We start from the raw sequence: 20,727 nt of genomic DNA, 5'->3' as shown, positions 1-20,727 counted from the left end.
GGTGTTAGAAAATGGACCATGCTAACATCTGACGTATAGATGTGGTCATTCTCCTAAAACATGCACTTTTTTTGTCCCCCCCCCTTTTTCCCCTACAGAATGAAGATGTCCGACCTCACATCAGAGACAGATTTCGCTTGCATGACTTGCTACCCCCAGATTAAAGCCTTTTGTCTAATTACTGAAGGGGGAGAAAATGCAGGACCCTTTTGGACTAAAACAAAACATTGCCATTACTGTTGAAATTTTGCATTTTTGTACCCCGTCTTGCTTTTCTTATCTTTGGTGCCCAACAATAATCAAGGGTTACAGAAAGAGACTTTATATATCTGAGATTGAATACATTCAGTACAATACAGTACAACGCAGTAGGCAGGCTAGAACAGAAAAGTCTTTAGAACTAGTGCAACTCCAATGAAATTTTTTTATGTACAGGACATCTGCAGTTTATAAAGAATTCTGTTTCTGCCACCAGCAGTTTGACCTGTAGAAACACAGGATTTTATGATATAACAGAGATTGAAAATGGACTCTTACTTTCTCTCTGTTCGGTGCTCTAAGTGGGTTTGTAGCCACTTTTCTGTTACTTTTAAGATTCTCATTTCAACAGGAATGGCCAGTAAAAGTTGTTTTATTTTTCCTGTTAAGGTTTATAACCTTTTTACATTTTTGACCTGTATTAGATTAGAATTTCATTATGCATTCCTTTTAGTTGAGGCGCTTCATAGTTTTTCTGGAAATAGCCAAATTTTCCTAGTTTTTTATTAAACAGTTGGATGGCCGTTTTCCTGCTTCGTCTGCCTGCATACTGTATATTTGTTTAAAAATATTCTCTAGTTTTAGTCCATGTAAGTTTCATTTAGAAAGAAACCCCTGCATTTATATTTTCTTTCTGTAATATTCTACTGTAGTTGAAATCTTTTCAAAAATCAAGAGACTGGCTAGATAAGAAGAATATAAGAATTACTAATATTCAGAATATTTTAAAACCATTGTGATGGCATGTACTCTGGACAGACAATATCTGGCAGTGGCACAAGGACTGATGGACAAGGAATACCTCAGACTATGCTGTGCATGCAGCTCTTGAAAGGAGAACTAGCTCGGTCACCTGTTAGGTTTGATGCAATTCCATTACTGCTGCCTTCTGTTTCCTCCAAGACTGACGTGTTCTGCGCAGTGGCTCAGTATTTTAAGGTGTTTGGCATGGGCTGGTGGTACCTCTGTGACACTCGCCGTTACAATCAGTTTAAACTCGGTGTGACAGCGACGGTACCCGGCAGTAACTATGCATAATCCTGTGGTACAGTACACTCCCACGCCACCGAGGCAGGCAGTCCGCTATCATAGTGGTTTCCTATGCTATATGGAAATAGTCTTTCAGCCTTGGGTCTCTAATGCAGCTACGACAAGAGGGCGATATTTTTATAATGGTGTGTAATCTCCTTTTCAGGAGGCTTTTTATGGAAGGTATAATTTGTAAAAGTTAGGATGCTTTGCCTCTCGACTGCATTAACACGCCATAGGCTCAGACTGTTTTTGTGTAAAAGATGTCACAGAACGGCACTTTTTCTAAAGAGAAGTTTGATATTTTGTATGCTTGTTAAGAAAGTACAGTATTGGAAATTAAAGGTGGACAACTGATAATTGAGAAGTATGTCAATTAATTTTTTATGTATATTACCTGTTTACTTGTACAATTTTATTGTACAAATTACATGCAGCTTCATTTTCAAATGAGTCCTTAAAATAAGGAAAATCTTTTTAGGAAAACATTTAATTTTTGTATTTTTGATTTTAAAAGGCATGAGTTATGTCAACTTTTTCCAGTGTATTAATGAAGATTTTAACTTTTCATCAGGTTGAGTGTTTTCTTACTATATTATCTGTTGTGTATGTAGCTAGCACATTGTGTCACTGAACTGTTTAAAAAAATTAGCATGTAGAGCAAGCCTGTTTTGTGGAAAATCCTTATTCATTAAAAAAAAAAATCATCATGGCAGATTTTCTGCAAAAAAGTGAAAACATTTGCAATTCAGAATACTGATTTTTTTTGTATTTAAAGAAAGGTATTTTGCTTGCAGGAAAGAAATACTACAGATTCATTTTAATGAGAATCTTTTAAATGTATTTATCTTTAGGGCATCTGGGCATCTTTACGCTGTTTGTCTTATGTCTTTATTGAAATAAAATGTACATAACATTACCTTTATATATGCTTTTGCGCAGACGTGTGAACCCTGTAACCACCCCCCTTCCTTCCTGGTTTTATGTCGGTAAGACGGTTCTGGAAGTATTTATAGATTTTGAAAGTGGTCAGCTTGTATTCCAATTGCTACATGGTTTGCCAACTATTTCTTAGTTGTTCGTTAAAATGTAAATCTAAATCTGAGATTTTTCAGTAGTTTGACAGTGAAGCCTTGTTTAATGTGGAATTCTTCCAAATTTCTCCAAGTAACTGACATGATAGAACTGCTTTGAAAGTCACTGGTCTACCAGAACGAAAGGGTTTTGTGAAGTAGTTCATCGCTCTTCTCTCACTGTGAAGAGAGATGATCGTCCATTCAAATAATGTCCTTAAACACGTGGGTCCTACCTTTGGCTAAAACCATTCGAAAAGTGCTTTCTTTAGTTACGGAAACCAAAGCATACATTGCACTTTACAGCTGTATCTGTGTGGTGATGATCAGATCAGTGAAGGAGATCAAAATGTAAATGGAGGGATTTAGTTCTACATAGCTGCACAGCAAAATAACAGAGACTGCTTAGTAAACATATTAAATATTAATATTTTAATGCGCTGCAAGTCTCGTATTTATCATTCTGAACTTTCTTTGCAGAATGAGTCTACCTTCTTCAAAATGTAAGTTCCTAAAAATGTCAAACACTTCTGGTACAAATGGTCTTTGCGTGAAGCAAAGTTCTAATCCCTCAGGTTTTATTTTCGTTGTGCTAGTCTTGGGGGTGAGACTTAACCGTTTCTCTGCTGAGAGTCTGCATCCAATTGTGCACACCAAAACTGACGCCGATAACCGGGGGAGCCTCAACTACGTGCGTTACTTGAGTCTTGAATGTAGAATTGCGCAACTCAAGCAGTTAGTCTTATAGTTGTATCATTTATTCCAATTTTATGTATTTTTAGAAAACACAACATCCTATTTCCAAAGTTCTTAATGATTTCATTTGTGGTCTTTTGCTTGATCGTGGTAATCGTGTGTTAATTTTACATGGCCATACATATTCTGTTCGAGGTTTGAGCATTCTTGGCTCTGACAGCAAAATAACGTCTTTCATACTTGTTTTGGAAATACACATTCAATCTTTTTTTTCTTCCTCAAGTTGCTATATAGCTAGGCTAGCATTCACCTTGGTGTAACTTGCTTCCTTTCCACCTTTGATTCATTTCACCTTCCATCTCTGTAGGAAAATGTGTTTTCATTACTTTTGAAGTATATCCAAAAGCCTGAATGTTTCCAGACCCAGTTAAAAATCTCCCAGAACAGGAGTGGTGTCAACCAAAGGCATGCTAAGGAGACATACCTTCTTTAAACCAAGTACCTAACCGTGTTATCAGAAATAGTGGGCTGTGCGAGCACTGGGCCAAGAGACCAAAACGCAGCAGGAGCGGTGCTGGCTCGTTCTGCCGCTGCAGCAGAGCCCTTGGAACGGTTTGCCCTCGCTCGCCGCGAGAAGCAAGCATCCTTCTCGTGGCACGTGGTCCCCCTCCCCAAACACAGCTCTGTCCGATGCCTGTTCGAGGGCAGTCCTACTGACACGTGGTTGAAAGAGCATCGAGCCCTGATGGGGACAGGGACCAGGAAGGAGTGGGGAAGAGTCTCATCACCCCCTCTGCCGCCAGCGGAGCAGCAGTGTGGGCCCGCAGTCTGAAACAGCCGCTAGCAGCAGAGCTCGTTCGGTAAGGAAAGCTGTCCAGAAGCACAGGAATAGTGTGATGCTACTGAGTAAATACCCATATTCCTTTATTTTTCCTTCTGGTTCTGGCTTCCTTATTGCATTGCAAATCCTACCCTTTATTCTTCTTTGTCTACACCAACTTGAATCAACCACGTATCGTTAGTATATTCAAGTAGATGATGAGATTCTTCACGATTTATATGGACACTAAGGCAAGCCCCTGCCTGTGATACGATGCCTGTATCGCAGGGGCCTGTGGACACTCTTGCTGTCACACGTTCCTCTCACTTCCGAGCAAGGACTGGAGTAGCACTGAGTACGCCCGAGTGTGGGGAATGAGAGAAGTTAACCAGTTAACCGTGCCTCTTCCGTCCCCTTGCTGCGCTGTGCTCCCGCTATGTTCCGTCTGAAGGACGTAGAGAGCACACCTTTGCGAAGCTAAAATTGCAGTGTAAGATTACTGCTGGTGTAGTTGAAATGAATCGAGTCCAGATAGCTAAATTCTAACGTCATAGCAGTCAAGGCCAGAAAGTAAACATTCACAGCCTATTGTCACTTTACAAAAATGTAAACGACCTGGCAATGCCGACCCGTATGGTACCGGCTCAGCTGAACAAGTTTGTTCCAAGAGGTGCAAAGAGAAACTAGCCACATTAAAATCGTGTCTTCCACCGTACGTCGAGCATGGAGTTAGGAAGGCAGTACTCTTCTGGTGACAGGACTTCTGTGGATCTCTGGGGCAAAGAGGACAGGCGGTACCGTTGGTTGGCAGTCGTGCCAGTGCCGTGTCTCAGGCCATTAAACTTCCTTAAACTCATTATCAGAGATGGATACAAGAAGAAAAGCAATCACGCGGGCGATGTGGTGAGCACCAGACCGCAGTGCACAGCTAATTGTTCCTGGCCCTCGCCTCCTGTGAGCGAGGTAAATGTCTGTTTTTAGAAGACCAGTGCCTCTTTCTGGGAGAAGTAATCCATCATGGGTGGTCCATCAGTGTCTTCAGGTAAAAGGATTGTTTTGAGGATTGAAGTTAAAAGGGAGTTTAAAATCCATTCTGTGAATAGTATAACGTTGGAATGCGAAGGCTGACAAGAAAACCTGGGATCGCAGCAGTTCCCCAGCGGTCTGGGCTGACAGAGCGCTGGGAGGCTTTCACTGCCACGTCTCCTTCCCTCCCTGCCGCAGGTCAGTCACTCACTTCCTTCTGCCAGCGCTGGGCTCATGCGCCTGCGTGGTAGAGCCTGTGCTGGGAGCTGATCCGGCCGAAAACTCGCCTGGAATGAATGGAAGAGGAGAAAGTGGGATTGTGGCAATAGGGCTGCAGGGCGTAGGTCAGCTAAAGCTGCTGGGGGGTGGAAGCCAAGTGAAAGTTAATGGGAAGACAATTTTTCTAATTGTGGCATTAACCTCATTTGGCTGGAGAACAGCATCACTGTGTATCTTGAAGACGCTAAAGGACTGCTCTCAAAGGTCTGATTACACCAAATGGCATGCCAGGTTTGCATCTTAGGTTCTTGATACTTAAATCCTCAACAAGCTGATAAATGGCTGATGAGAAGTAGCATAGGCGCATCATTTTCTGAGCTAGTAGTCATAACTTTGTTAAAAAAGCAAACAAACAAAAAAAAAACCCAGTGAAACTTTGACAACAAGGGTGTTTGGAAGCAAGCAAGGATGGTCTGCTAAGGATGAACTTGTCTGGACTTTGTGAAGAACATCACTACTTTGGCTGTCTTGTCTGTGTAATGTAATACTGGTTTGCTTTATTTTTTTTTTGATACTTGCAAAAATGTCATTGGACTGATAGGCTGAATCTTGTAAAATACAATCAGAAGAGAACTCATGTTCTATAAATTTGTGTTTCTTCTGCAATCATTTCTAGTGTATAGAATCATAAAGATTTATATTAAATATTTATGCTCTGGCTACTGTTTTTATGATTTTTAGCTGCTAGCATCCTTCAGTGAAGACTGTTTTCTGTAAAGCAAGACGTTTCTCATGTCTGTTTTCAGCCTTTAAAGCAGGAGGAAAAGAAGCATTGTTTACGTGTTTTAAAAGCTAAGGATACCAGAGGCCGGACAAGGGAAAAAATACATTTTTACAGCAGATTCTTTTAAGATAGTCTTGCTTTGAGCCTGATTTTCAATGCGTGATACGTATTCCAGGGGTATCTTTTATGAAATGACCACAATGCCCAGTCTGTCTCATTTTTATTTGTTTCTCCTCCGAAGCAGAAACCTTTGGACTTCTCCAAAGCGAGAACTGTCTGGTTTCCTAGGAGGGAGTAGTTCCTCTGACTCGGAGCTCTGCTGAGCAGTGGTTTCATCCTTTGTGCCTTAATTTCCTCGCCTATACAATGGGAATACTACTTCACTGTTTTAATCCAAATGTTTACATTACTTTAAATGTGCTGTGTAAACATAGTATTTTTATAATTAGCATGTTCCCAATCATTGCACAGTTCTTGGCAGTTTCTTAATTATCCTCACAGCATACTGAGCTTGTGAAGCTCTGTAGACTTGGTGAGGATATAACTTACAACGTTATGTGATCTACAGTTATGTCTCTGTTGTTATTTATATTGCCTGGTAAATGGGTAACAACAACAAAAAGACAATAAATATGGAAGTTGGTTTTTTTATAGCCAACATATATTGTGGTATCATAGATTGTTCCACTTGTTATATGAAAGACACAAGTTCTTCTAAATTTATCATCTTCAGACAAAGGATACCCTCCTTTTCCACTTAATCACTCAGAGTCTCACAGAAATCACAGAGCTGGGAGGTGGCAGTGAAGTAAACTGGGCGAAGTGAGCGTTTCCAGCTTTTATGTAGTTGATGTTATTTGACAAGGAGACGCACCACTGAAAAGCTGGACTGGAGGAGGCTCGGGGGGGCCTGTGTCATGGCTTTGATGTTTAATCCTGAGACGAACGTGTCCTCTGCTACCCTGCTCCACCAGCACCATCCGAACAACGTCAGGGCTGTGACAGAGCTCTGCTTACCTCTCACAGCACCACCCGGGTCTCTCTCCCTCGGTCTCATGGGCAGAGCGAGTTCCGGAATAAACCGTTCTCTGGGATCGGTGGGGAGGAGGTTGGGGAAGAGTGAGGACTTGCAGTTGGGCTATGGCCTCTCCATCCCTCGAGTCAGTCTTCAGGCTGGGGATCGAGTGTTGCCTTTGTGGACCCTTAACTCGTGCAGGTATCTTCACACTTCCATGGGGTTAAGGTCAGCTGCTGCTGTGTCTGAAGTTTTTAGTACAGGGCTTGTCTGTGCTCCTCTGGTAGTCACAGGGCCACTGTCCCTCAGGGATCTGAGCTCAAAAATCCCTCCCTAACCAGCATCACGCAGATGAATTGTGGAGGTGCGTTCTGGCTGCTGGCAGCTCTGCTGCAACCACTTGCCCACATTTCTTCCTGGCTGATCTCAAACCTGAAAGCTAGGAAACGACTAAGTCCTCACCTACCTCTGCTAGAAGCTTACCCTACCAGTTAGGGGATTAGGAGACACTTTACTGCAACATTCACGCATCAGGCTTCAACTGTTTTTTTCCTTCCTTCTCTTCCCCGCTCAGCAGTATCATCATTCCATTAAATCCCTTGCAGGACCGTCAGAGGCGACCGACTGCAGCCTGACAGCCTGCCCCACTGCCATGGGTCACTGCAGAGCAAGCGTGGGCCTCGCCTGGCAGTTTGACCAGCGTCACTTGTCTTTTGCTGAACACCTGGAGAACCGTACTGTCGTGTCACCAAAATGCCTCTTTACTCAACAAGATGTTGATAATCGGATCTTTCATCTTCTTGCCTTACTTTATTTGGCTACGCCTTCTTCTGATACAGTAACGTATGTTAGCACACTTTGATTTAGATTACTAGCCAACAGGTCCAGTCAGTGCGAAAGATGTTCAGATGATCGTACTGGAGGATGAGCTTCCACATCCCACTCCCAGAGTCCTCTGAAGTGAAAAGGGGTGAAGGCAGCGCAGTGTTCAGCTGGACACAGGCCTTGCTCGGTGGAACTTCTGGGTTTGTGCCTCTCGCTTCTCGTCCGGCCTCCAGTCTCTCCATCGATTACAGATTATCTCAGCGTTGCAGCAGAAGCGTGATGTTTCTAAGATGACATCCAAGATCGCGCAACGGTGCTCTTAAGGTAGCACACGCGAGTCCCTCAGCAAGGTCGAGGTACCTCGATGGGATGATGCTACTCTTCACATTATTACTGCTAAACACCGTTAAATAACGCAGAGCCCAGAATACGTCCATAGAATCAAGCAGTTCTGGACTGACTGAAAAGCAACAAGCTTTTAAATTGTCAGTACTGCTAATGTTTTAAGAAAGGAAAAGAAGAATCCAAATCAGCTGAAGGAAAGTCAGCTAGGGAAGTTTAGTGGTCAACAGTTGGGGTGTTTTCCAAGCCTTTGCCTTCTGCTCTGTTTAAATCGTGCATTAATATTTCTAATGGGTAAAGGATCTTCAAAAGAGTGGGCTTCCATTTTTTTTTCCCCTAAGGAAAATGGAGACATGGCAGCAAAGATGAGGGCATAAATTCTGACCAGATACAAGGGTAATTCCTAAATGAATTCCCTAATGGGATTTTCTCCTTTTTTAAAAAAAAAAACCCTTATTTTTCTCTTTTTCCCTATCCTTCCACATTCCATTTTTGCGTCTGTTTCTTACATATTTTCAAGAACCGATACCTAGAAACCAAGTTTCTGCATGAGATTCCGTTTCCCTACCGGCCCGGCCCAGCCCGCCTGCAGAGGGTGAAGCCCAGGCCGAGGACCGGGCAGAACGGGGCAGCGGCCGCAGTGCCCGAGCTCACCCTGCCCCAGCCTGGGGGGCCCACCCTGCCCCGGCCTCCTCCCTCCGTCCCGCCGGGAGCCGAGGGCACCGGCCCGGGCCGGCGGGGCCAAGAGCTCCCCGGTGCGGAGGCTTCAACGCTGCCCGTGCCGGGAAGCGCGGCTGTACGGTGTAACGACCCTCACGGCAAGGCCGCCCCTTCCCGCTCCGCAGGGCGATGCAGCAGCGCGGCGGGAGTTACCGCAACAGCTGCCGCCTCACCCCACATTCCGCGGCCCCGTTCATGACACCGGGAAGGCGCCAGGCCCACCCCGCCCGGCGGGACGCCCGGAGCACGGGCTGCCTGACGGCGGGCCCGGGGCAGCGCGGCTGAGTGCTCCGCGGTGGCGACAGCGACGGCGGCCCCGTCCCGTCCCGTCCCCCCGCCATGGCCACCACCCCCTCACGACCCGCCCCGCGGTGGGCGGAGCTCGGCGGGAGGGAGCGCGCGCTGTCAGCGGGCGGGGCGCGGTGCCGGCAGTCCGCCGCCGTCCCGGCGTGCCCCGCGCGCGGCGCTGGCTGGGGCCGCTCTGGCGCGGCTGCCTCACCGTGCCTGCTGTGAGCGGCGGCGGTCGCGGCTCGGCGGGGAAGATGGCGGCGGAAGCGGCGGATTCGTGGGGTAGGTGGCGGCCGCCGCCGCGCCCCTCCGGCGCCCCTCGCCCGCCCGCGCTCACCCGCTCTCCTCTCCCCCACAGACGCCGACAGCTTCGAGGTGGTGGAGCCGGTGGCGAAGCGGCTGGTGCCGGGAGTGGCCGGAGACCGCTGGGCCGGCGAGGATGAGGAGGACGACGTGAAGGTGCGGCCGGGCGGGCCCTCGCCGGGCCCCCCGCGGCGTGGCGCGACCACGGGGCCGGCCCCGCCGGCTGGCCGGGGCCCGGGGGCGGCGGGGAGCGGGCCGGGCCCGCCGCAGGCCGTCGCCATATGGTGCCGCGTGTGCGGGGGACGCGGGCCCGCGGCGGCGCGGCCCGGCCCGGGGCAGGGGCGGCCCGGGCGGCGGGTGAGGAAACCTCCCGCCGGGTGGGTCGGGCCCGTCGGGCCGGCTGGATTCACCCGTCCGCCTGCGGGGGTGACGCGCCGGCCCGAGGCGAAGGGGAGCGTGTGTCCGCGGCCGGGCCGGGCCCGCGGGGGGCGGCTCTGGCGTGTTGGCGCTCCGAAAGGGCAGCGGCCGGTTGCAGATGACAAGTCAAAATGCCAAGTGGAAAGCGAGTCTCTGCCCCGCGCCCCTTCATCCCCGCTCAGAGCCGGCCTTTCTGCCCGAGGTTCGCTCCCGCTGCGTCGGGTCTGCCAGCGCAGAAAAGGACAGACAGACAGACACTGCTCAAGCCCGAGGAGACGTCTCCTGTTCTCGGGGGGATCCACCTGCTGCTCTCCAGCTGCTCTCCAGGCTTCGGGGCGCTTTCCTGTTTCCCCTTGTCTTACGTAGCCCTTCAGATGGGCAGTTTTGAGTATGGAGAGCTGGGTGAGACCTGAGCATTGGGTTTCTGAAAGCGGTGCCGTGTTTGTGCCTCTGCTGTCGACCAGAGGCTCCCGTGTGTAGCAGGATGTCTTTTCCACCCCTGTTTTCTACTTCTTCACCACCGCCACCACCACCCCCCCTCCCCGGCCCCACTGCCACAGTTGGAAAGTACGGCAGCCTTCCTGCGCAGTTTCAGATTTAGTGGTGCTCGGATCACGTAACATCGCCTTACTTAAGGTGCTTTTGGAGCAAATTTTTACTGTGTTTCAGAGTGATGTCTGCACGGAATTGGCATTGAAACATGCGGATATTCATCTCTTATGCTTATGAAAGCAGACCTCCCTTAAGAGCTTGTTTTCTCACGCTGAGTTCCAGCTGTCCCTTGGCAGGGACGGGGGGGGACTGGGTGCTGGATGCCACAGAACCCCCAGTTTGCGTTCGTACAGGCAGTAAGCAAAACGACGCCAGGGAACACACGAGGAACGTGCTTGATGAACACAAGGAATAGAAATGGGTCAACTGAAAAAGACCTTTTTGTTTCAGATCGAGCTGCCGAGGTATCGTGATAGGCGATCTCATGAGGTGACCTGGTCACTGTAGTGTGGTCACAAGTATGACGCTGTCTGGAGCAGCGCATTGCTGCTCACGGGCGAGGGCTCCTCGGGTTTGTTATTTAGGCTGCTGGCTGCGTTACCAGAATCTCTGAAAAACACCAACACAGTTGTCCTTGGAGCTTGGGGTGCTTATTCTTTTTATAAATAGTATGCAAAAAAGTAGTTCATCTTCTCTTAAAAAAAAAAGTAACAAATTTTTGCAAGTTACAGGCTGTCCATTTGCCTCCTTCAATTTAGTAACGCCCACACCCTGTAGTTATCATAGGTGTCACATTTCAGCAGGCAGAGTAAGTAAAGGTATCTCTGTACACAGTAGCCACAGTCATTTGTAAAGAGCGTGGTTAGCATGTAACCTTATGCATATGTATACAACTTCTGTATGTGTATGTATACACGTGTATCTCAGGCTCACTGTCAGCCCGGCTTTCCCTCCTGCCTTTGGAAGTGAGGAACTTTCCTGCTACAATAGAACGTGTCCAAGGGAACTGGACCAGAGTGGTGGTCTCTTGAAGACACCTGCGCTTTCTGTGGCTGTGTCACTAAAGGAACAAGGTTTTCCCACGTGCAGTAAGAACGCAACCGCTGAACTCTCCCAGGGATTATGGGTTTAGTGCTGGAGCTGCATCTAGACAGAAGGACCAGTCCAGCTAAGAGAGCTGGTTTATTTTACTTTGATTTGCTCTTCCTGTAGAAACACAAAAGATCACAGGACTGAGCCTGGGAGGGGGTTGCTTCGGCTCTAGATGCCTTGTTTGCAAGGGTCCACCTTGGGGAGGTGCCTGCATAAGAAAAATGACGTGGTCTAAAATAGAAGCACAAAGTGTTTTCTGACCATGAGCTCATCTTAAGGTTGGTATATCATGTTTTGGAATGTGTTTTATATATTCAGATTGTGTAGTTTTGAAGATTTTTAGTAATGAACTTAAAGTAACCGTTAAGTTGGGAAAGTTCGACTTCCCTAGATCTAAAATTAGCATCTTCATCAGCAACAAAACTACTCTCCAGTGTTACCCAGCACACAAGTTTCCCAGAAGATGGGCCTCCTGCCAAGGAATTTTCGTCTATTTACTCTTGGGCAATTCTGTGCTTAACAAAGCCAAAACTGGGAAATGTGTGTGTTGTCATCCAGGTGACAGCCTTTGGCACGGCGCAGTTGTTTGGAGGAGAGCGTTCAGGTTTAGCCGGGAATCTAAAGTACCTGTCACTTTCCAGTTGCGTCCGCTGGGTTTTTGGGAGGAATAATGTGCATTTTCATAGGTTTAAGGTAGATGCGACAGAGCATGTGAAATCATAAGAGAGCTGCTCCCCTCAAGGGTTTGTTTACATGAAATAGAAAATGTTTTCAATAGTCTTATTTTAGATAAGTATGTGTAAATGAGTATTGTTGAAATGCTTCAAAGTTTTAAGCTACTTTAGTGGATATATTTTGGAATAAAGGTGTCCTCTTTCAATTACTTATTATCAGTGCAAAGATACAGCACTATGGCAATCTTCCGTTCCTCCAAGAGAGAGTTCACTGGAATTATAAAACGCAGAAATAGGTGAATATTTGGGTGCTCCCCCCAGTAAAAAAACAAACAAACAAACCAACACCAAAAAAACCTTGCCCAATATATAAACCATGTTTCTCCAAAAATCTTGGAGAAGAGTGAGAGAGTGTTGAGCGTAGCAGGGAGACCCGCGTGTCTTGGCACACAGGCTGATGAGTGAACCCGCAGCGGTGACGTCTCGCAGGTTGCCCTTCCAGGAGCGTTCTCCGATGCCGCTGGGCTGGCAGTTGCCTGTCCCGAGTTCCAGCAGCGTCGTTCTGCTGGCGGGGCTGTGGGCAGGCTCCCAGCAGGCGACGGTCCCTTTGGTTAGAGTCGAGATCTTAAATTCCCTGTTGCAGCTCGGGGGGAGGCTGGGCCAGGCGGTCACGCCGCCCGCCCAAGGTCTGCCATGTCTGCGTTGCTTTATCACCTCGGCTTTGCAAGCTGAACCTGCTGTCCCCGTGGGGCATGGCTAGCGGGGACGTGGTCTGCTGTGGGGAAGGAGTGTGTCCGTCATCGTGGGGGAGTCCTTGCCCACACACCTTCTGTTAAGTCTCCCAAACATAACGATGACACGCAGTACTTCCCTTCAATCCCATGAGTACCTTTACATCACGAGCAGGCTGCCCTTCTTCTGGGATTTTGCAGCAGAAAATACTTGATTTTAAAATCTGAAGGACAGGGCAAGGGAGAAGGCAGCAAGGTACATACAGCAGTAATGAAGAGAGCTATTTAAGAAGTGGGTGTAACAAACTCTTAATTAGATATGAGCTAAAATAATGCTGCTCCAAATTCAAGTCAGCTTCTTGGAATGTGGAAGGGAAGCTGAATCCCTTACAAGTGCCAATTAACTTGAGTGAGCTGGTGGATGAACTCGGGTGTCTTCCTTGCTTGGATCAGCACGTCGCACTGAAATACCGAGTTCTTCTGCCAATGTCTTTTATTTTGCCACACCAGAAGCAACCCTTAGTGATTAACAAATAGCTTGCATGACTGCCTGCATTACTGTTGTGAGGTGGAAATCACAAAATTCAGGATTTATGGTTTTTAAGCGTATCTATAAGGATGTACTGACAGTACGTGTGATTTTTGTGTAAACTAGGTCTTGTCAAGTGTAATGTCTTAAGCTTGCAAGTTGAAACAGGGAACTAAAATTAGATTCCTGTGAGATTTCTTGGCTTTAACTTCTGGTGTGTACATCGTGTGGTACTCAGCATGTAACCGCAGGTCAATTTTAGAGCATTGATTTCCATGCGGAGGCCATGCGCTAGAATTTGCAGTGGCATTAGGACAAGAATATATATTCCTGTAACCCTTACCCAGCTAACCGTTACGAAGAAGCTGCAGAATTACTGCTGGCCAAGTCTGCCGATGACATCAGCAGGTCTGTTCCTTAGAAAACGTGGCTCTGTGAGGCATGTGGCGCCGTACCTGAGGGCCACCATGGATCTTGGACAGGCTGGAGGCAGAGAGTTACTGCGGATACCGCAGCTGAGGCTGTTTGAAAATACGCTGGAGAACGTGATGGCTGTTGAGAGCGTTTAAGCGATTTGTTTGTGGGAAGACCCTTTGCTTATCAAAAAAAGCGATGGTCGTTGGTCAAAAATGTGGTCTGTGGCTGGTAAAAGTTGGTATTCCGGCCCGAGACTGGGCCCTGCGTTCTCCTCTCTGCAGGTCGGGTTGGTGTTCGCCCCAGTGTGTGGCTCCCGGTGCAGCCACACAAACGCTTCTCCTCGCACTGGGAGAGGGGTGAGCGGGTGCTTTGGAAAGAAGGGGTCTTCTGGTGGTGGTGACAGCATGGTCTGGTTCGAAATGGTTTCAGCTGAGTGGGGCGTTTCCAGTGGCGGCTGTACTGCGTGCACGCGACCGGTAAATTCCCAGTGTCTTGTAATGCGTGCTGAAAGGAACAAACTCACCTTTACTGTGCGTGTTGATTTGGCTGTTCATGATCTTCCTTTTGTAACTACATTGACATGAGCTTTCTGATTCTTTGAGTAAAAGCTGCCTTTTCCATGTAAGAGCTGCTCCTGAAACACCTCAGTCCACTCCCAAAAGCCGTGCCCTGGTTGTACAGCTCTCACGACTGCCTCCCCGCTTCCTCCAGTGTGTAAGGCTGGTGGATATGTGAGCATTCAAAGAGGTTAGATGTAAGCTGCTGTGCTTTGTTTGTTACCTAAACAAGTAGAAAGTATCTGTCAAAGAATCTTAATTAAAACTTATTTTGTAGGATAACTGGGATGATGAGGAAGAAGAGGAGGAAGTAAAGGAGACAGAGGTAAAACAAGGTAAGACTTAAAAGGAATCCGTGGCTCTGTACGCAGCCTCGGAACAGGCACTGGTTCTGTCTTGAGCGTGTCTGAAGAATCAAAACCAGGTAATGGGGTCGGGTTTGTGTTTGACAAAGCACGTCTTTAACTCTCTGCGTTCAGATTCCGGTAACTGAGCTCTGTGGCTTTCTCTCCGAGTAGTGTTTCTGTAGTTGCTGAGAAAAATAATCAGTAGACTTGAGTGCTGTGTTGTTCAATGTTTTACAGAACCAAAAGTTTCAGAAAAAAAGAAAATAGCAGAAAAAATAAAAGAAAAAGAAAAGCTACAGAAGAAAAAGCAAGAGGAGCTTAAAAAAAGGGTAACTGCTTTTTTCTTCCAGAGCTCATAAAGTTTAGAGGGCAAGTTTGATTTTTTTTTTTTTGAGGTTGAACAAGACCTGTAAAGATCTGAAGTCTTGTACTTACTAACATCTGGGGAGTGTTAGCTTTAAGTTCTCTGTAATTTGACCAGGTTATGGAAATAGCGCTTCTCGCTCTCTCTTTTGTGTGCACCTCATGATAAAACACACAGTTGTGAAACTTAGAACTCAGGTGTTTCTTCCCGCTTCTTGTAAACTGAACAACTTACTAAACAGCGTGGCGTTGTTCTGCTGTACCGGGGTGGCTTTCAGGTTTGGGCGTGTTGAGGTGTACTGACTTTGGGCAGCTGTAAGCTACTTGAGTGGCACTGGAAAACCCACGATTTCTCGTACTACTTCTGCTCAAGGGTAAGAAATATAACGTTCTCCCTATATGCATTTTTAATTTAGTTAGAGGCACCAGAGGAACATAAAGAACTTACACCAGAAGAACAGTTAGCAGACAAACTACGACTAAAGAAATTGCAAGAGGAGTCGGACCTCGAGTTAGCAAAAGAAACATTTGGTGAGTGTGCTGGGCCCCAAGTCAGGCCTCGATGAAGTTGTAGCATCATGGAAGTGCTGTATCCTCTAAATAGCGCTGCTACCTGTGGATACCCTGCAACAAGAACGCAGCGGGTTTGCCTGTCGAAGCATGTGCAGGTTGTGCTACCGAGAACAGAGGGGTTTAGATTCAAGGTGCAGGAGGCCTGTCCTGGTGCTGAGGATGAACTGCAAGAACCACACACCACCTTTAGAGCAGAAGGAGCTGCTTCTCACTGTGCCATGGCGGGACGTTAGAGGAAAAGGATGGCTGACTAAGTTTTCCAGCGTATTGGTACTTGGGGTAGAAAGATGAGTGTGTAAAAAGGGAAGAAAAAAGTGCTGTCTTGGTGTTCTGAGGTGCTTTACGACATCGACTTAATGAGGCTTCGGGTGAGTGTGGCACAGCACGACTCATGCTTTACTTCAGGCAATCCGTAACAAGCTAGATGTTGAGAAAGCCAGCTAAGTTGGTGGAATGAGCTTGTTTCCTGGCGTGGACGAAGCAGGCTTAAAGCAGATCATTCTGGTTTTGAGCTTTGACAGAACTAGCAGAGATACTGATTCATAGCTGCGTTCTTCAAACATGAAAGCGTGTTGCCTTGATTATAGTGAATTACACAGCTTCTTACTCAATGCAGATTCTGCTCTGAGAGTCATCTGAAAGAGAACAGTGCCTGGGGGGGTGCATTGAATACAGTTGCAAAGAATGAACTAAATTTTGCACTTAAAAGCTCAAGATGGGAATTCTTTATTTAAGGGGAAAGGGGCTTTGCGTAGTGCACGTTGCTCCAAAGAGTAGGAATACCTGGTTCAAATTACTAAGCTTTGCAGCAAAAATCTCTTTGCGTACAGGGTAGTAACTCCGGCTGTTGGCTTTTGTGTGGCAGAAGCCAGGGGGAAGTGAGTGAGCAAACCTCAGCTTTGGTTTGTAAAGCTTCCCGTGGAGATGAGGAGCTGAATGTGAATGAGGTCACTTGTTTCCTCTGGTGTCATCCTTTAGGGATCAGTTGATGCTTTCTGTAATACCTCTGTCTTTCCGTACAGGTGTAAATAACACTTGTGGAATAGATGCCATGAATCCCTCTTCAAAAGATGACTTTACGGAATTTGGCAAACTACTAAAAGAGAAAATTACACAGTATGAAAAATCACTACATTATGCCAGTTTTTTGGAAGCATTAGTTCGAGACGTATGTATTTCATGTAAGTGCAAGACATCCTAGAATGCACGGGTACCAAAACTGCGATGGAATTGAAGTTGAAAATATGCTGTTACAGTAAACGCTCAGCCGAGATTGATCTGTGTAGCTTATGTCAAATGAAGTACTCATCTGTTTCGCTCACTAGTATCCGATTCCATTCCCACAAACTTTATTACAGGTTGTGCGCTTGTACAAGAGTTACTCTTTCTGCATGTCGATTAAGACAGTCATTTTAAAGTGTGAATTCTTACGATGATCTAGATCTTGCATGTTTTTCTTGAAGCCATTTCTAAAAAAATAATAATAGTAATTCTCTGAGCCAGGTAACTCGAGTAGTAGCTCATTTGGAAGGAAACTCTTATAAAATTGAGTCCATGTCATTCTGGGACTGTGAAATAAATCCCTCTGGAATCCAACATGTACCTCTTCCCAGAGAAACTAACTTAAACTCATGTCTTTCCACTGCTCTGGTAGGCTGAAGTACTCAGTGAATTCATTGCTTGAGATCTTTCCCTATGCTGCGCGTTGTCCTTCAGGGAGGTGGTAACTTGGTACTACTTTGTGCTGTAGAAGTACAGCGATAGCTCCTGGTTGGAGCGGGTGGCTTCCATTTCAGAGGGGTTCCAGGTCTTCTGAAGTGAAGGACTCGCAACCTCTTGGGCCATTTGTTAATAACAATAATTTATTGTTAATCCACTGCTCCTTTTGATAGACTTTACTGTATTTCACTGTATCCGTATTTTACTGTTCAAATGCCTTCTCATGAAGACTTTTGTATTCCCTGTTAATTTACAAGTTTTACCTTCTGCAGCATTCAAGCTGCTTTATCAGGGACTGTCTGAAATAGTAATTGTGATTCTAAAGACCAGAATTATATACTCAGTATTTGCTGATTTAAAGCAAGTAATTGCCCATACTTACTGCTAATGCTTATTTCTGCTTCTTAGCGAATGTTGATGTCAGATTGTGTCACTGCCTTCTGAGAGACTGTTGTGCTGAGGAATCTTTTTTTGTTTTTTTTTCCCGTGATGTAGTGGAAATTGATGATTTGAAAAAGATCACAAATACTTTGACAGTACTATGCAGTGAAAAGCAAAAACAAGAAAAGGTAAGGTCTCTGCGTGTTCAGTAACGATACCCGCTAGCGGTGCTGATCTGGAACGGGGAACAGGTCTCGCGCTGACTTGAGCTGCTGATGCTGTGACTGGTGGTAGCAGGAGGTTAAACGATAACCCTGGGTTAGAGTTAAATCCTCCTCGCTGGGTGAGGTAATCAGGAGTTGATTGAATCTAGTGATCACAGGTGAAACCGTGATGAATTTACACCTCTATGCTAACCTTGTTCCCTTTTACACCACATGTAGAGTTCAGCATCGGTGAAACACTGGTCTGTGGAAGTGCCTGAAATCTGTGCCAGGGTTTGGGATCCTGATTAGCAGATAATTGGGATTTCTGTGCTGCCATGCAAACTAAAGGAGCAATAGCTGCATAGGCAAGGAAGGGGGCAAGTTTAACAGGTGATGTGATAGCTTAACCGATGCTCTTGTGATGTAAAAGGTTGTGGTTTATAGCATACAGCTGTGTTAAACTCCTTTGGAATTCAGTGATTAATTGAATTATTAGATAGCAACAAAAGCAAGCAGAAAATATGACTGGCAGTGCAACTCTCTTGGTATGTGTTACATCAAATTGGAGGGTGGTTAGGAAACAAATAGCAGAGCGTTGTCAGTGGGAGTAGTAACTTGTAAGTGGGAAAGGGGAAACCTCGGCAACTGTTCTCCTGGGGTGCCAGTTCTGACTCCCCAGGCGCCAGCAAAGCACCTTAACGCAAACCAAACTTCATGGACAGTGTTAATGTGAAAGTCTGGGGTCGGCAAACGTGATAAACTTTTCTTTAAGACAAACTGTGCTTTGGAGAGAAGCCTGGGACTTACTGAGCCAAACGAGTCTAAAAAGAAGTAGTACGTATATTTCCTGGTCTTACGCTCTTCTCTCCTGGTGCTTCACGTCCATTAGTTCAGTTGGTGATTTCACAAAACTGAGCACTAGACTCTGCATTTACTGCTGGTTTCGATTGAGTCTAGGCACAACAGGACGAATGACAACACGTGGGATGTGGGGATGCAGGATGCTGGCACAGCTGGACTAGGAATGGGTGGCGTTGGGGGATGGAACGCGGCAGCAGAAATTGGTGGCAGCGTGTTCACTGCATGGGCACGCGAATGCTCGTACCTCAGGACTCTTAATTAGAGCAATGACAAATCACTGTGGATTTTAAAGTAAACATGCTCTTCCTATTTAAGCAGAATAAAGCCAAAAAGAAGAAAAAGGGTGTTGTGCCTGGAGGCGGTTTAAAGGCTACGATGAAAGATGACCTGGCTGATTATGGAGGATATGATGGAGAATACGTACAAGACTTTGAAGACTTCATGTGACATTTATCTCCCCTTCTGTCGTCTTTCTGTTGCCCATAATCCCTAAACATGTAGCACAACTTTTCTTCCTTTAAATTCTGCCAAATGCTACAATCAGAATTGCAGTATCTCTGTGCTGGTGGTTTAACTCTTGATGGGTCCGTGCGAAAGCACCGGGCTCCCTGTCCTGTGGTTGGGGTTAGAATGAGGACGTTTAAAAGCTATGTAAATCGCAGTTACAAAACCCAAAACTCTGATAATGGTAACTGTTGCTATTTGGTTTTTATAGTAACAGCCACTAAATTGGAAATGGATTTCAAGAAGGCAAAGTATTATTACCAGCACAGTTCAGTGACACGGCCTTAACTGTACGTACCTCCTTGAATGACTTGTTTGATGAACAAAAGCAGTTTGCAGCACGGGCGTGGTGTGCGCTTAGTATTCTGATTGCTTTCTCTTAAGTTAGAGCTTGAGGTTTTCAGCATATTGGGGAGGGGAACGGCTGCTGTCAGGGAGAGCGTGCTCCTCTGGGAACGCAGCCCTCGAGATACCTGCTGCCTCCGGGCTGAGCGCGGGGTCAGGGCAAGAGTTGAAAAGAACCAACTTGTGTCTCGAGTACGAAGTTTAGTTTCCATTCATCTAAATTTCTACTAATGCAGCTGTATGGGTTGGGTATTCTTTAACAGTTAATTGCCTGGTTTAAGTGTAAAAAAAAAAAAAAAAAAACAAAAAAACAAAAACCAACCAAGACTTCCTTTTGGTCTTTCATGGGTTGTGATAGATTCTTCACAACTCAGCTGTTTTCTTTCATTTGAAAAAAAAAACAACTTGCTTAGCAAACTGCAACAGTTCCTACAGTTGGGCAAATTGTTATGTTAACAATTATGACATCTGCAATGTTTTATAAAGCAACTAATTTAATAAAAATCACTATTGAGGACTTCACTAGGGCTGCCTTTGGACCAGTTCTTTTAGTATCTTAAGAGTAAAGCTACTTGAAGGGGTAGAGCTGTGAAACAGAGCTGTGCTGGGTGTGTTACGAGGGCTGGCCCTTGCTCCGACATCCAGATTAACTAGTGGTAGAGGGGCAAGATTTCCTTCCCGTAAAACATCTCTTTCTTATGTAAGCCTTAGCAATGCTGGTGGTAAACGCGAGCCTTCCAGGACCGCCGTACTCCAGGACTGCCATACTGCGGGTCTTCCATGAGGAACGTAATCTTTTCTTTTGTGGGGACTGCTGAGCTCAGCAGGTTGCACTTACCTTAGGAGTGATTCAGGGTGGCCCTTGGCAGTGGGAGATGTTGCTTTATTCTTGGTGGCAGCTGCTGTTACCGCAAGCAGTCCCACGTGTACAGCCTGCACTTTACATGCGTGTTGTTCCCAGTGTGGGTGGGATGTGCGTGTGCTTCCAGACTCTTCCTGCTGTTAGTGGTCCCAAATTTTTAAAGGACCAGGGATGGTAATTTTCAGGAGGATAGCTTGAAGTTCTCCTTTCATGCTTGGAGCTTTAAAGTTCAAGCTAAAAGCTTGTTAGCCATTGTTTA

General features: G+C 46.2%; 2 protein-coding genes across 5 annotated transcripts in view; both read left to right on the top strand.

Annotated features, from left to right (window-relative positions):
* Positions 1-3,520, top strand: part of CTDSPL2 (CTD small phosphatase like 2) — a 45,311-nt gene extending 41,791 nt beyond the window's left edge. For all 3 annotated transcript variants that reach the window (XM_075764352.1, XM_075764353.1, XM_075764354.1), the window contains one exon: positions 99-3,520. In XM_075764352.1, coding sequence (XP_075620467.1) covers positions 99-164 — 66 coding nt within the window. In that variant the 3' untranslated portion in view covers positions 165-3,520. The remainder of the gene's footprint in view (positions 1-98) is intronic.
* A 5,700-nt stretch (positions 3,521-9,220) lies between these two features.
* On the top strand, positions 9,221-20,128 carry EIF3J (eukaryotic translation initiation factor 3 subunit J). 2 transcript variants are annotated; one of them, XM_075764346.1, is made up of 8 exons: positions 9,221-9,377; positions 9,454-9,554; positions 14,585-14,642; positions 14,892-14,983; positions 15,434-15,548; positions 16,613-16,771; positions 17,805-17,878; positions 19,073-20,128. In XM_075764346.1, the coding sequence occupies exons 1-8, from the start codon at positions 9,350-9,352 to the stop codon at positions 19,202-19,204; spliced, it is 759 nt and encodes a 252-aa protein (XP_075620461.1). In that variant the 5' UTR covers positions 9,221-9,349; the 3' UTR covers positions 19,205-20,128. The 2 variants fall into 2 exon arrangements, with proteins under 2 accessions (XP_075620461.1, XP_075620460.1); XM_075764345.1 differs by having other exon boundaries at positions 9,224-9,377; positions 19,076-20,128.
* Positions 20,129-20,727: the final 599 nt, after the last annotated feature.

Source organism: Balearica regulorum, chromosome 12 (assembly GCF_011004875.1).
Source record: "Balearica regulorum gibbericeps isolate bBalReg1 chromosome 12, bBalReg1.pri, whole genome shotgun sequence".
NCBI lineage: Eukaryota > Metazoa > Chordata > Aves > Gruiformes > Gruidae > Balearica > Balearica regulorum.
This window is presented reverse-complemented; position numbering and strand designations above follow the sequence as displayed.